The 16,493-nt window shown below is 45.5% G+C and overlaps 1 protein-coding gene across 1 annotated transcript; it reads right to left on the reverse strand.

The window, feature by feature from the left end:
* Positions 1 to 1,406: 1,406 nt before the first annotated feature.
* On the reverse strand, positions 1,407 to 8,601 carry ATP6V1F (ATPase H+ transporting V1 subunit F). The gene is made up of 2 exons (XM_069229394.1): positions 8,320 to 8,601; positions 1,407 to 2,102 (listed from the first exon to the last, which is right to left on the reverse strand). The coding sequence occupies exons 1-2, from the start codon at positions 8,475 to 8,477 to the stop codon at positions 1,901 to 1,903; spliced, it is 360 nt and encodes a 119-aa protein (XP_069085495.1). The 5' UTR covers positions 8,478 to 8,601; the 3' UTR covers positions 1,407 to 1,900.
* Positions 8,602 to 16,493: the final 7,892 nt, after the last annotated feature.

Raw genomic sequence — 16,493 nt, forward strand, 5'->3', positions numbered from 1 at the left:
GTATGCATTAAGTTATGGAAAGAATGCTCACATTTATCTCAGCCACTGGTAAATACTCAGAGCTGCATCCTAGTCCATCACTAATTTGCACACCATGCCACTTCAGTTTGGACCCAGCCATATGCACACCAGTCTTGACCCTGTTCCAATGGGAACAATCCAGCTCAAACTGCCAGGCCAGGTCCTCCTTGAAACAGAATACAAGCAACCCAAGACCAGCTTTGCCCTGATTAGAGCTCATCAGCCAGATACAGCTTCTTTCCAGTTACACAGTGCCCACTGGACCAACATCTAGGCATCCCCGTCCTATGTAGGGTGGCACACTGAAGTATACAAAAAGTGATGGATGAAATGCTTGAATTAATCTCAGCCACCGGTGCTTACTTGGGCCGCATTCCAGTCCATCATTATTTTGCACACCATACCCCCTCAGTTTGGACCCATATACATTTTGATTTAATTTATGACCCTTACCCCTCCTAATATTATTCATCCCCTGAACAGATTAACAAACAGGGGTAAAGGAATAGTGCCCCCCCCCCCCAATCATTAAATTAAAAATTAAGCCAACGCACTCAGCATTACCCTTCCATGACCAAGTATTTTAAATTATATGGTGTCCTGTCACCCTGCAACATACTGTTTTGGCCACAATGCTTACTTTATTGTTTTGCAGAAACACATCCTCAAAGCAGGGTTTTTTTCTGAAAAATAAAAAACCAAGGGCCCTGATGCACAGGGAGTTTCACCCGCTCATGTGGGCCTCGTATACTGTTTTCTGCTTGGGACCACGAGCCTTTTCCTACTGGTCCTAAACACGAAATATCCACGTTGGAAGGGTTACAGTCAGGAAGGTGTTCCTACCAACTAAAGGCTCTGTAGAGGCCGTGCCACCTCACAAAGCTTCCAAACGATGGTGCCAGGTGACGCTCTGCCCCCTGTAACCTGGCACCTTCCCACAGTGAGAGTACAGCAAAGCAGAAGCCCCATGGTTGAACAGCAGAGCTCCAGCGCTGCCAAATTTAAGGGAGGCCATAAGTCTCCCAGAAAGGAGAAAAAACAGCAACATCTGTAAGCTCAGGCCACACATCAGTACTAGCAGCCAGAGAGCACAAATTAAAACAACTTCATCCCAGGAGCAAGTCTTAACAGAACAAGAATAGTAGAAATGGCCGGCAGTAAACTCAACTTTCATTTGGCAGGGCCATTGTACATTTCATTTTGGTTGCCTGTATAAGGCAAGAGATATACTTAACAAATCGGTGTAGGAATACAGTTTAAAGAAATAAATATTTTTTAAAGAGACTGCTCGACCGTTCACCTAAAGCATTCTATCAGGTTAGTTTTACGCACATGCGACCAAACAATTAATTTTGAAATCAGAATAGCAAAAAACGACTCATGAACAAGTTCCACAGTTCGTTTTAATTTACTACTTACATAACAATCCTAACAGTATTATGTTTCAAAGAGTAACTTGACAGGAAGAACGGGAAGCCAGGCCATATTGGGTTCAGATAACAGGCCAAAACATGCAATAAAATACATGCAAAGGCCCTTCTCAGACGAGCTCAGAGGTGGAAACGAGTGCTTCTACAAAGGCTACAGCGGAAGGCAAATCAACAGCCACGGATAAAATTAAGTTGAATCTATTATATTAAAAATCAACAAGTTTAACGCACCAGTGGCAAATAGATTTTCAATAAATAAACGAGGTAATCCAAAGAAAGTAATGTGAAGCTGGACTGAGGACATTACACCATCCAGGAAAAGATGAAGTTTTTAGCATTTATTTGCAGCCTATGGCCAGCAAAGACTAAAACTGGAATGTTACAAATAAGGGTTGCATGGATGGCTCCTCTGCTGCAACTGAAAGGACTGGCCAGCGGACGCTGATGAATTATCGCAGGTCTTCAGCTGTGAACATGCCTCTGGCACGCCGCAAGATGGAGTCCTTTGAGGCATCGTACGGGTGCTCCTTGGATGGGATCTCCAGCACGGCTGGTATGGACTTGTTGTGGGCATCAATGGCATGACGGATCATTTCAGCAATGAACTGATTGATTAGGATAATTCCGATATCATCTCTAGCCAGAAAACTCCTGCAACAGGAAGGCAAAAGAACATTTTCCATCAACCAGTAAATAAAGAAGGTAAAAGTAAAATGAATCAGGAGACAGGCTGCATGATAAAGGCATTCAATATCTACCGGGAATGGATTTGTAGTTTAAATACAATAGTTACTTGTAACAAAAATTTGGAAGGGTGCCCTAGGTACATTTAGCTTAACTGCATGGGTTCCTGGAAAAACATAGGTCTCTTTAGTGAGTTCAGTAGTCAGTTACTAACTGCAGAGCTCGGAGGCCTGAGAGAGGATGTCGGCTTTCCCACTTGACCAAATTCCAATGGCCTTATGCTTCAGTTTCCTCATCCAACAAAATTAAGAGTGTTCAAAACCAGTCTGAACCACGCTGAAGTACTAGATGAAAAAAAAAATGAAAGCTTGCCATCCCCTTGCCACACTTGACTAATGTTACTTGCTGACCTGACCCAACAGTCAGTAAGGTACATCATGAATGAGACCAAAACGAAGATTTTAAATAGTTTCCTTAGTTAACCCGGTGACGCCAAGCGGTTGCAGAATTTCTTTTCAGAAAAATGTTAAGTAGTATGGCAAGTCCAAATTATAAAATACCTGAGAAGAGCGTGGATTCTAAACAAGTGAGATGGAATTGGTACGTCTGGTCAAAAGAATGTCAAATCATGAAAAGTGTAATATAAATAGAGGTCCGTGTTTTTTTTTTTTTTGCCGTTCTCCAATTGCGATTCAGGGGCAACCTTTCCCTTTGCTCTTGCATGTTTAAACCATTGTAATCACAGTTTTTGCAACAGTCAGCACCTCCTTCAATAATTCTTATGGTGCCGCTCTGATCACTCTCAGCTTAAACTGTCAACACACCCTCGCCTCACTTATGTCAGCCACTACCTCAGCTCTTCTTTCATTTCACCATGTACCTCATCTTTTAACTTATGGCACCGTTACTTACATTGTACTTTTCAACATCTCTACCATCTTGGACAAACATTTGCTTGCATTTCATTAAGGCAGCTGTTTACTGTTCAGTGAGGAATACTGCTCAAATGTAAAGTGAGCAGCCCGTGTAGCCAGTTTTAAGATGGCACCCTCACAAGCACCCCTTAAACTGTAAATAAAGTATTGGTCATACACACCTCCTCTAAGGAGTCCTAGCTTGATTCCAAGGTACACCTACAATGACTTACGGTGTTTGAATAAAAGTTGGATACATGGGCATATGTAGATTAGGAAGTTAATAAACCCGCAAGTGAAAAAAAAAAAAAAACAACATGAGAAGCTATCTGTGCCGAACAGCAGTCTCTACCCTGTACTAGAATGAAGGATAACTGCACCATTTCACCTAATTACCAGATAAATAATAGAGCCACTTACAAAAGTCTAGCCTTCCTGAATAGGAAAAACAGGCATTATTTTTGCCTGTCCTGCTCTGCTGGGAAAGTTAGCAAATATCAGACGCAAGGGGCTCTGATCAACCAACTCAAGACGTATCATCTTGTCCCAAATGTTCTATGTAGCAAAAGAAAGCCAAAACAAAGCAAGTGAATCAAATGCGAGCGCCAACTGCATGTTGGAAGTTGAGAAGGGTTTATCTTTATGTTGGGTGTATTGTGTTATTCTATACTTGCCAGTGGAGTGCAGTGATGGCATGGAATTGTCATAAGTGAACCTAGAGTTTCCAGTATCCTATTCTCACGTATATTTAAGAAGGCGTGTAAGTTCCTGTGGGAAGGTGGCTGCTCTAAGTTGCACAAAGACTGCTAGAAAAATGAACAAACAGCTGCCCACCACTGTTCCTCACCAGTGTCCTCACTGCACCAGCGCGCAGACTATGCTCGCACAAAAATGCTCTGCCGAGGCTGCCTGCTCTTGACGACTTTGGGTGAGATTCAAGGACAACCAGGGAGACAAAATGCTGTTCTTTCCAGATTAATCTAAGTGGACCCGGGAGCAGCAGAGCCGAGCAGCCGCTTGTCGCACCTACCGACAGGCGCTCGTTTTCACAACAACAGGTCTGTTTACAGTAGGCAGCACTACCCCGCGCTGGCCCCTCCTTACGACAAGGTATCCCTTATCTAAATAAATCACAAAGAACTTACATTTGAACCATGTTCAGAAAAAAATAAGTCTGTGTAAAGTTAACTAAAAATCCCGTTTGGAAATAAAAAGCTGCAAAGCCCTAAAACTGAACCTTACATTTAGATGGCACTTTTTCTTCCTTAATAACCTGAAACCTAAGATCTACAATCCCAAATGGGGGTATTACAAAGCTATTTCCGTTATGAAGAAAGGGGAAGTCACGAGTCACTCATTCCTGCCTTTCAGAAAGACAGACCAAGTACATTACTTCAAAATGTGTGGGGGATGGGGAAGCAATGCACTTACTTCCACATCCACGCTGTACATTTCCCAAAAGATGGTGACTCAAAGGGTGTGTGTCACTGATTTGTACAATAGATTTATATAGGTTTGCACCTCACACAAGCTCTGAGTGCATGCATGGCTGCAGCACTGGTGGGGATGTTCTCAGTTTGTTCACAGAAACGCCTCGCAGGGGTGAGCAAGTTAACAGATTAACAGGGAGAGCCAACCTAAGGGTTCTCAGGCTCTAATAGCCTGTACACGAGTCAAGCCTCTAAAATACTTTCCATATAAATCACGGACCAAACATCTTACTAGACTAGGATATGGGGTCTTCACATTTCCCAAAAATGTGTATTTCTTTAAAAAGGTGAGAGTTTTCAAACATGCACTGAGAAACATTCCTGCCTGCTACCGGAGGATAATGCTACTACTGAATTAAGAGGCAACTCAGTGATCACAGATACCCAATATGCGGCCTAGATTCACAAAACAAAAGGAACAACATTAGAGGCATTTAAAAAAAAAAACAAGAGGTTTTAGTACTGAGCACATATTTGAAAGTGCCCTCATACGTGGTGATGTACAAAAAAAGAAGCTCGCTGAAAAAAAGTAGTTGCCTTGGGCCGCAAAATTCAGTGAAGCAGGGACTAATACTAGATTTTAAAATTTCACACTGCGTGCGATTCTGCCTCTAGACGGGCATCCCGTTCTGACACCAGAGGTTAATGCTTTGTCCTTAGTTAATGGAGAATGAGATTAGTGTGGATGACAAGCAGATTCCACATTTATTTGGCAATTTTACATAGTACGAATCTTCCAAGGACATAAGAGCTTCACAACAGAGATGCACTATGCCACACTTTTTTGTTTGTTTTGTGCCTGCTTCTAGTTAGAGCTTTCAGTGACTCGCCCACTTCTACAGCTACATATGCGGATAGCGAGAGCTCAATGTACCACTGCGTCACAACACTGTTGGTTATTAACAGTATAGACAATTGTGGTAAAAGTGACAGATTCAGGCAGTATCAGTAACACTTATGGTCGCTCCACGCAGAGAGTTGTCCACCAGATTCTAAGTAAGTCACTTCCTTTGGTTCTCAAATGCCAAGGATCAAGTACACCTGCGTAGGAAGTCTATCTATTCGTGAGGAGATAAGCCCTTGTGGTGTGCACAAACTCACATGCTTACAAACATGCGAGCCAAAGAGTCATGTGCCCCGTGATCTGAAGGTTCTACAATCCTGCACAGATGAGCAGAGTACCCAATACCAGAGTTAGTGTCCTGTACACGGAGATCGGAGGCTGAGGCACCCACTGTAGTCTAGTGGTCACCCTGTGACAGACGCACAAACGTCTTCGCAATGGCAGACTTGAACAGACTGGTTGGTCTTTGTACTGGGGATGACATTTTTTGTAGTCAATGGCAATGAAAATAAAAAGACAATTGATATTTAATATTGGATAACGTGCGCTGTGATTCAAATTTGCCCCCCAATCCACTAAACTCGATTGGCAGATTCTTTAATATGTTAGCAACAGAAGTGTCCAAGGTACACGCTGTTTTTGGAACTTGACATTAAACTGCTGAATTGAAGTAGGGAAGGATGAGGTGGTGGAATTCAGATATGGGACAAAATAAGGCCTGGTTGGATTTCTGGTATTTTAAATGCTGGTTTCTGAAAGAAAGGACAGTAGATGTGGCATTGTCCATGGAGCCCAAGACGGATTTCTAACTCATTCTAAAGACCAAATTACATCCTGGGCCTTCACATGCAAAACATCCCTCCTCCCCTGCAGGACATAAAAACTGGCTCCCCTCTACCAGGCCTAACACCAAACACCCAGTAACATCAACAGAAAGTTCCTTTCTTTATTGCCATTCACTTCCCACCATCCCCATCTTGTCCACAACATCCGTGCCCTCGCCGGGAAGGGCGAGAGGCATTTAAATTCCACTGAACTGTAGTAGCAGCAACTGCCCTCATAACAACTAGCCCTGCAGTTCTCTGCAACACCAGTACCATGCTACCCTAAAACCTTTACCCGTTTGCCCAGTGCCACTTAGAATATCGTACCCATATGCAATGACCCATCTGAACTTGCCCTTCACCTTATGAGATGTGCCATCTGTCATGCTGGTCCAACTGCCCCCCCCCCCCACGCACCTTTACTGGAAATGTCCCGGAACCTGTTACTTTTTTCCACAGCTGTCTTCAAGTGAAGCATCAATTCCATACTGCTCGAAAAACATTTATTACCGGAGCTAGTCAGAGCTATGCCCCGTGAGAGATGAATCTCCTTCCCTGGCCTGTCCTCACTGAGGTGCATACATGTCCCATTCCAATTGAGGATACGGTCTATAACAGTAGAGGCTTAATCATAAGAGCACATCAGGGCAAATATTCTGCTGTCTTCGAAAGGCTTCTTGCTTTATTCTGACCCTAATTAATCCGCTTGCCTAGCTAACCCATAATTTGTAATGATTGACACAGTGTGCACATTTTGTACTTAGGATGCAACTTGATGTAACCCTGTAATCTATGTAATCACTAATGTAAGGATGGTCGAATGTGTGCACCGTTTTGATGCCCTTGAATCAAGTATGTGCTTAATAGGATTATCAAATAAAGAAACCACCTCTACTCCGCTCGATTATGCTTTTCCCTTGACGCCACCTCTCACCCACAAGACACCCCCGCCACCATCCCAGTAATCAAACCATCTGACCCATCACCAACCACTGATACTCCAGAGCCCTGATATGTCCATATCGTTAGGTCAAATAATCAGTTTTAAATTTTCAGTCCAGAAGGGAAAAACATTTTACTAATTTAACCTTTCAAACTATTCAGGTCTTTCAATGTTTGCAGACAGAAATGTGAACTTGTACCGGTACGTTAATGTCACTGTGCCCTAAATAAAATAATTGAAGATGGGGTAAGAGAGCTCCCATCCATGAACGATCCTGGTACCTTTTTCTTACAGCCAAGGCATTTCAACTCCTGAATTTCCCATGAGTCACGAAATCAGGGGTTTAAGTGGGCTGGGTCCGTCCGGGCCTCAGACCCGATAGTATTATACAACAGACTTTGAAAAAAAGGCCCCTTTATTCATGTCCTTAACTTTAGGGTAAAACACTGACGATTCCTGAACAACTAATGAAATAAATGTCAGGTTACCCATGTCAGTTATTCAGTTCCCGTTAACATTTCGCTTGTTTCACTAAATCTTGCACTCCATTAATGTTAGTATTGCTAACAATTGTTAGTATGCTGTGTTTTCGTTTCATGTCGCATATTAACTCTTCCACAGTTCACACTTTGAACTGAGTCCTCGATGGGTTTATAACAACCGAAACTGAGGATTTCGGAGTTGAGGCTGAAGGCAGCGCAAATTTCTCACAGAGCCCCTTCGAGGGGTCAAAAAGTTGTTAAGAAAGCATGAACGTTCCCTCCTTTGCTTCTCTCCAGAGAGTAGATAGACAGCCACTGACACAGCCACCAGTCCTGGCTGGTGTCCGTTGTGTTACATATCTGGATGGAGTATCAGAAAGCTCAGAGACAACGAAATACTCGTCGGGCACCACACTGTGGGAATCACAGAAATGTAGAGTATGTGTTTACGCCGCGCCACGCCCCCTTTCTCACCCAACTTAAAGCCCTGCACAGGATTAATTAATACGATCACGTTTTTGAAGCGGGGGAGATACCAGAGAGCCTCCTTTCAAGTGGCATGGGTACTTCTGTGATTCTCACCAACCACTGCACCCCACTCTTGGCGAGTGGGGTGTGCGTGGGGTCTCTAGCTCCTTCGAAACACCCGTCTCCCCACACCAACGTCCCCGGTTACTTCCTCCTCACCGGAAGGTCTCCTCTATCTCGGTCACGCTCGTGTCCTTCTCCACAGCCAAGAAGTTGGGCTTGCGGTTTTTGTTCAGCTCCCCGATGCCTCCCAGTAGAAAGCCGGTGCAGGTGTCCTCGTCCCCGATCACAGCGATCAGCTTTCCACGTCCTGCCATGGCCGCTCGGCTCCGTGTCAGCTGCAAAGGGACGACACAAGCACAACCCCGGCAACAGGAACCGGCTGCCGAAGCCCGTCACGCGATATGATCACCTCCCGTTCTACAGAATGAGCAGCTGACAGTGACGCTTAAACCATGCCTGACAGCATCATAGAGCGTCTAGCGCACATGCGTACATCTGCCTAGGCGCGGCGAGCTCCACGTTAGAATCAGGCAAAATGGAAAGCCAGAGGCGTTGCACCTGTACAATTGGTTAACAAGGGAAAAGGAGGAAATACTGCTTGACGTAAACCTACATCCTACCGCCGGGCACTATTTCGCGTGCTGACCTATAACCTTTTTCTGAAGCTGTGTTAATTTTGAACACAGCCTACTTAATGTTAATGAAACCAGGCGTTTGTGTAATGTGTCCATCATCGTCTTTGCCGTGTCCCTATTTTCAGTCCCTGTGTGATTCAAGCATTTTTCGTGAAAGACTTTAATATCTGCGTTTGTTCGCAGGGAATGGTTGCACCTGGCCGGTTTACTACCGTCATGTGGGCAGTATTTTAATGTCTCAGCCAGTATACAAAATAAGACCATCACCTAAAGCCAGTATTTGTTCTCTTATTTGGTGCAAATCACTTAATCTCCCCGTGCCTACAAAAAAGTGAATTCTATGGCAGGACCAGAGGCTCAGATTATGCTTCTCTTTCTTTTCTACTCAAATTTCAGCAGGCAATCAAAATACAGAAAAAAACGTAACTTCATTTCCCACCATGCCTTATACAACATGTACACCAATCACAAGCCTCCCGAACCTATTAGAGTCCATAACTCCTCTTTCTTTGCTACTTATCGGCAAGATAAGTACTCACTTTTCGTTTGCCTTTATTATTGGTTCTTAAAATCCATCTCTGAACATCTAGCCTGCTGCTTATGTGACCTCCAGTTCTTGCTTGTTCCAGCCTCAGTGGCGGCCGGCAGCTTTAGGAGGGAGGGGGCGGGCGGGGCACACACACACACACTCTCATTCTTTCACACACAGACACGCACGCACATCCATTAACAACATTCATACAATTCAAACATGCACGCACGCACCAAACATTCATTTTAAAACATCACACACACTCATTCTTTCATACACGCACGCACATCCATTAACAACATTCATACCATTCAAACATGCAAGCACGCACCAAACATTCAATTTGAAACATCACACACACTCATTCTTTCACACACAGACATGCACGCACATCCATTAACAACATTCATACAATTCAAACATGCACGCACGCACCAGACATTCATTTTAAAACATCACACACATTCATTCTTTCACACACGCACGCACGCACATCCATTAACAACATTCATACCATTCAAACATGCACGCACGCACCAAACATTCAATTTGAAACATCACACACAAACGCACACACTTACCTTCGGCCTCCAGGTCCTAGGAGGGTTGGGACTGCTGCCTTCCCTCATTGGCTGACCTTAGGTCAGCCAGTGAGGGAAGGCAGCAGTCCCAGCCTCATCACAGAGTGGGATGGGGTCAGTGAGACTGCTGACCCCACCCCACTCTGTGACAAAGTGTCACTGATTGACACTCGCCCTGGGCACTTCAGGGCTTAAACTGAAGCGCCCAGGGAGAGTGTCAATTGGTGACGCTTTCCTCGTCACCCAGGGGAGGGCCTCGAGGCACCTTTGCTGGTCCGAGTAGGAGCTGTGATCTCCTCAGCCCAGCAAAGTTCAGCTCAGGCAGCCAGGAGTCTGCGCAAATCGCACGTCTGCTTCTGGCTGCCTGGCCTGAACATGAAGAGTGTCTGTCAGGCTGACCTTTGTTCAGCCTGACAGACACTTTTCATGGGGGGCAAAAGGTGGGGGGGGCGTGGCCCCTCCACCCTAAAGGACGGGCCGCCACTGTCCAGCCTGATTCGGTGACACCGCTGCCATTCACTGTTCTTCCCGACCACAGAAGCCCCGGCCCCCAGGACTTGCGTCATGCAGGCCTCAGCATGAGTGATGCACCACCACCGCCAAAGGCAAGTCTATCTGTGCCCGTTTGTGTCCGAACTACTCTCAGTGCCATGACCCCTGGCCCTTCCGCCAGCTGAACATAAACCATCACCAAGCTCTACACCCTCGACTCCGAATGCTGCAATAAACACTGCCATCGCACCGACCCTTGCTCCAGCGTAGGACCTTTCACCTGCACCCACTGCCTCTTCACCTGCCACACCACACACCAGCCCACTGATCAGCCCCATCCCAAACACACCACAGAACCATAAACAACACCTGAACAAAAGCAACAACTCGCATATTCCCTTCTCAACACACGCTCACTATGCAAACACACCATTGAGATTTGGGACCTTATCGCCACCCTCACACCCGATGTCCTCTTTCTCACTGAGACCTGGCTCAACCCCACTTCCATGCCCGGTATCGCCACTGCAATACCCGAAGGATACAAGATCACCTACTGGGACAGCATCAACAAGCCTGGCGAAGGAGTCGCCATCATACACAAGGAATCCATCAAATGCACCACAACAAATGACATCACCCCAGCCATGGAACACCTCAACTACCGACTCCAAACAGACAGCATAACCACCATCAGGGGAACCCTTGCCTACTGTTCTCCAGGACCACGTCCAGCCTTTTGCAACTTCATCGCCGACTTCATCGCCTCCCTCGTCTTAGACACCAACAACTACATTTTCCTAGGTGACTTCAACTTTCATCTTCACGACCCCAACGACATCAACACTGCCAAGCTCCTCGACAGCATGAACAACATTGGACTCACCCAACTCGTCCACGACCCCACACATCGCAGGCCAAACACTAGACCCTATTTTCAGCTCCAGTGAGCATATAGGGTACAGCCACACCACAGAACTCACCTGTACTGACCACTCCATCGTAACTTCAACATGGCAGGCTGCCCAACGACCCTCACCGCAGCTGGAGCAAACTCTCAAAGGACACATCGATCAACACCATCCACCTCATCTCTTCCACCAGCCTAGCCCAGAATGTCAGAAACTTCAAAATTTGGATCCCTCCTGTTGGCAACAGCACCAACAGAAGATCTGCCAAGCAAGCGACCTGGAACACTGAAGACCTCAGAACCACTAAACAACACTGTAAACAACTGGAAAGGAGGTGGCACACTAGCAGGGATACATCAGACAAGACCACCTTCAAGGCAGCCCTCTACCTCTACCACAGTTGGGAGAATCAAAGAAAAGGGCTTTTAACCTCATGCTTCGAATCAAGCTTCGATAACAGCAAAGAACTCTTCAACATCGTCAAAGAATTCTCCAGTCTCTCGGCTGCAACAAACATTAAGCCCTCACAGGAACTCTACAACAACCTTGCAAACGTCTTTCACAACAAGATTGCCAACATTTACAGAAACTTCAAACCCCAGCCCAAGGCCATCAACTTCTTCCAAAGCAATACAACAACCCCACTACCACCACAGACATCTAACTGATAGCAAGAAGCCAGTTCGCGTCACAGGACACCGCCTTCATCATTAACTCGGTCCTCTAAGGAGCCCCAACAGACTCATGCCTTCAAGCTAGGCAAAGCTAGAATCAGCCACATACCACCTTGTTCAGCACCTCATTTGCCATATCCACCTTCACTGAGGACATGAAATATGCAGAAGTCAACTCTCTACTAAAGAAAGCATCAATAGACTCCAGCAAACTCAAAACTACCTTCCGATCTCCCTGCTCCCATTCCCGGTCAAAGTATGAGAAAAAGCCATCAACCAACAACTCTCCTCACATCTGGAACAGAACCTCCTACTCAACTCCTCCCAATCCAGATATCACAGCAACACAGTATGAGACACCCCACATTGCAGCTATCAACAACATCTGAGCCCTACTCGTTCTAGGAGAGACTGTGTCTCCGATCCTCCTAGACCTCTCAGCAGACTTCGATACGGTCTCCCACTACACACTCATCACAAGGCTGCGCTACATAGGCATCCAAGGAGCCTCCCTCAGATGGATTACTTCATTCCTCACTGGAGGAATGCAAAAAGTCCGCCATTCCCCTTCACCTCCAAACCCAAGGAAATCATCTGTGGACTTCCCCAAGGAACCTCCCTCAACCCCACCCTCTTCAACTCTTATATGACACCTCTAGGCAGCATCGCCACAACCTACGGACTCAGCATCATATCCTATGCCGAAGACACACAACTCTCCCTCTCTCTCTGAAGACACCACCAGCACTAAGACCAAATTTCTCAACTGCATGACAGACATCACCAACTCAATGAAGGACATCTTCTGAAGCTCAACACGGACAAGATAGAGGAACTGATTTTCAGAAACAAAAGCTCCTCATGGGACACATCCTGGTGGCCCTCGGAACTCAGACCTACTCCTACCCCCACTGACCAATCTAGGAACCTAGGAATCGTTCTGGACAACAAGCTAACCATGATGACTTAGGTCAACTCTGTGTCCTCCTCCTGCTTCTTCATCCTATATTCGAATGGTTACCCCAAAGCTCCAGATGCATTATCACCCAGGACCTAATCTCCAGTCCCCTGGACTACAGCAATGCTCTCTTCGCAGGGATCGCAGCTCACCTCTTTCCATGACTACAGCCAGACTCCTCCTGGATCTACCTAAACAAACCCACATCACCCCTTACTTTATGGAATGCCACTGGTTCCCTGTACATAAAAGATGCCAGTTCTGGCTCTTGACCCATGCATACAAGGTCCTACACAACTGCAGACCTGCCTACTTGACCCACCACCTGAACTTCCATCAGCCCACCAGACACCTCCACTCTGTGTGCCTTTACGTAAATTGCACCCCCTGCATCCGATGTAGCCGATGAGGAGGTTGCGCCTTCTCTTAGCGAAGACATGGAACAAGCTACTCTTTCATGTACGGACCTCCTCATCAATTACAGAGTTCCAAAAGTTCCCGAAGACCTGTTTGTTTGGCTAATTAACTGTACCCTGCCAGCACCTGGGTACCCTCATGGGTGACAAGTAGGGCTCTATAAATCTACTGATTGATTGATAGATCCCTGTGTACTGTAACTGGTGTTCATGTAAAGCGCTGCAATACCTTTGTGTCGAGCCTGCGCTATATAAAACTAAAAAAAAAAGAAATGCATTTTAAAAACAGCGAACATAAGAAGAAAACACTTCAAACTTTGTTCTAGAACTGAGATAATGATACATGACTCATAGTTAAAGTAAACAGAGGCAGAAAAGCAGTGTAAAAATGTGGACAATTGTATATAAAGTTCTGTTTAAATATTATGTTTGCACCCTTGCAAAATCATAAAACATGAACAAATAGCTGGTGTTTTTTTCTGGGAAAGGTGGCAATCCTAATATGTTGGACACTGCATAGTCATCCCCACTGTATTACAGCTACCCTAATAAAAGAAAGGGATTGGTGCTGGCAATTGCCAGTGGAACAACTTGATCATTTTCTGTTCTCCATATTCCAACTATTGCTTGATTCTCTGATTTTAATGTTCACCAACTAATTGTAACCTTTCTCTTTTCTTCAGCATCAGTGCCACTGGTTTGGAAATGAGACCACCAGTGGTGCTTCAAGTGGGATGAAAAAGGTGGGCGGGGTGGTTCTCTAGAAGACCATGGCCAAGGAAGCACTAATAGGAATCCTTTCCAAGAGGCGTGGTCTAGGTAATTAAGGCCATGAAATGAAAATAAGGCATAACATGAAAATTAAACCCTGTGCTTCATAAAGCTTGCCACCTGAACAGTATTTGGGTCATTCGCTGTAAATTTTCTCTAATTTATTGTGTTGTGTAGGTCAACCCTTGAATTTCACCTTTTGTCATCAGGATGTTTTGTTTAAGCCACTAAGAACATGCATTGGAGGTTGAAGCTCTAAATCAAGTAATTGGAATAGACACATTCCTTTGAGGGAATTAGGCAAGATCATATGTGTATATGATCTCTCTGTGAGGAATCTTCCCTTAGAGGGCAAGCCAAACACTAACCTTCAGATGCTTATTAAAGCTTTCTACCAGCCCATTACATTGTGGGTCATATGGTGCAATCCTAACATGTTTAATGTTATGGAATAGACGGAATGCCAGCAAAAAGTAAGTTGCACAACATTTTTAGTTAAAATGGTCTCAGGATAACTGTCTCTGCTAAGCACCTCAGTGAGAAGTTTAGGTGCTTAAAAAACATGGTCACTCTCTCCACTAACTTTAGCTCGGGCCAATTTTAATGGTAATGAATGTGAGCTAGGGCATGCTCGCTGCCCTCCCTGCTTTTTCATTCATACACAAGGGATTTACCTGCTAATATGGCCTGGGGTCTCATGCGGTCTCATGCCCCCTAAGCTTGCCTCTTTGACTCTTCAATCTCTGCAAGATGCAGACAGTCATCATAGGTCACATTGCGGTGGGCCTGCAGAAAGCCCTCAATGCCTTGAATATTATGAACTCTGCCAATCCCCTCCACGTGCATGCTCAATGCAGAAAGTCAGAAAAAACGAGTGGGGGAGAATAACTCAGAAAGCTCAGGCATCAAAGTGCATCGCTGTTGAATTAAAGATGACACTCCCAGCAAAAATATTAAGAAAACCAGTGAACCCCATTGGGTGACCTCGAGGATTTGAGCAATTAATTGCAAACACACATATCCTGCCTCTAAAAGTAATTTTGAAGACTTCACCTTTGTTCGCTGACCTGTTGGTCGTGGGTCTGGACAGGACTACAGAGCCCCCTGCTGCTCCTGAGAGGAAGAGCCCTGGTGAAGGTGGGCTTGAGCACATATACTGCATCTTTCCTGGTGCGGGATGCTTACCTGTTGGTGGTGGATCTGGGCAGGACTCCAGAGACTCTTGCTGCTGCTGAGAGGAGGCGCCCTGGTGGAGGTGGGCTCGAGTGTATATAAAGCGTCTTCTTTCCTCACAGCGCAGGACACTTACCTGTTTGTGGTGGGTCTAGGCAGGACTCCAGAGCCCATAGAGCCTTGCTGCTGCTGAGAGGAGGAGCCCTAGTGCAGGTGAGGTGGAGCTCACATACCTCCTCCTATTTCCATGTGGCGTAGAATGCCCGTGGTGTGCACCTGGGCCAAGAACTGGCCTGTCTGTGTCAGTGAGAGCCAGAAGGAGGCCAAGCCAGGCCACCCCTCGTGGTTTTGCAGATGGACGTCCGGTACTGATCAGTGTAAGTCTCTTGCATTATAGCCAAATGGAAATCTGTATCCAACACTGGTGAAGAGTGTCCTTTAACCAGTACTATTGCCAGCGTTTTAGCCAATTGTACTGGAGCAGTTAACCAAAAGATTGACTCTATAGATGAATGGTTGAGTGTTAACAGAAGAGCTGTACCCGATGTTTCAGATAACAATGCCAGTCCTTACCCCGTCATTACATCTACTTTGCATCCCATTGAAGATCATTCCACGGTTAGTTGGAGGAGGGCCAATCCATATGTTTTAGAGGGATCACTTTCCATTGGTCAAGTTGATTAAGCTGGAACAAAATTGAGTTCTGATTCAGTTGTCGCCGGCTAAAGAGAAAAAGGACACTGCGTATGTTATGTGGGAAGGGGAAGCCCACACCTAAATGAATGGCAAATGCAACTGTATCCTTTGTGACCCCAGTGGCAGGATGGGTAGTGAAGGGCTTGCATTATCTTCGATTCACAAGAACTATGGAGGAACTGATGTTGAAGTGTGTGGACTCAGTTATTGGGTGTTTAGAAAGCTATTGCGGAAAGCAAACTGGGTCTTAAAGCATGTGTGCACTCTAATAAGTAGGTTCCCCCTGTATTCCAAAGGATTAGATAAGCTTTGCTCCACCTCTTAGATTTGTAGCTCTACCAGTTAATGCAATGTCAAGTAACTTGCCTTCTGAAAGCTCAGGCAACCTTACTAGGGTTCCTGGCACTTTATACAGCAAAAAATATTCTGTATCAATTACCAGGACGTCTTTTTTACTATAACTATCTTTGGAAGCTACCCCGTAAAGGTGT

The sequence above is a fragment of the Pleurodeles waltl genome, chromosome 4_1 (assembly GCF_031143425.1).
Source record: "Pleurodeles waltl isolate 20211129_DDA chromosome 4_1, aPleWal1.hap1.20221129, whole genome shotgun sequence".
NCBI classification, from domain to species: domain Eukaryota; kingdom Metazoa; phylum Chordata; class Amphibia; order Caudata; family Salamandridae; genus Pleurodeles; species Pleurodeles waltl.

Excerpts from the sequence above, each read along its gene's own strand:
- ATP6V1F (XM_069229394.1), bottom strand. The coding sequence starts at position 8,477 with ATGGCAGGACGTGGAAAGCTGATCGCTGTGATCGGGGACGAGGACACC. Across the intron at positions 2,103-8,319 it reads GAGATAGAGGAGACCTTCCG|GAGTTTTCTGGCTAGAGATG; the intron begins GTGAGGAGGAAG and ends TTCCTGTTGCAG.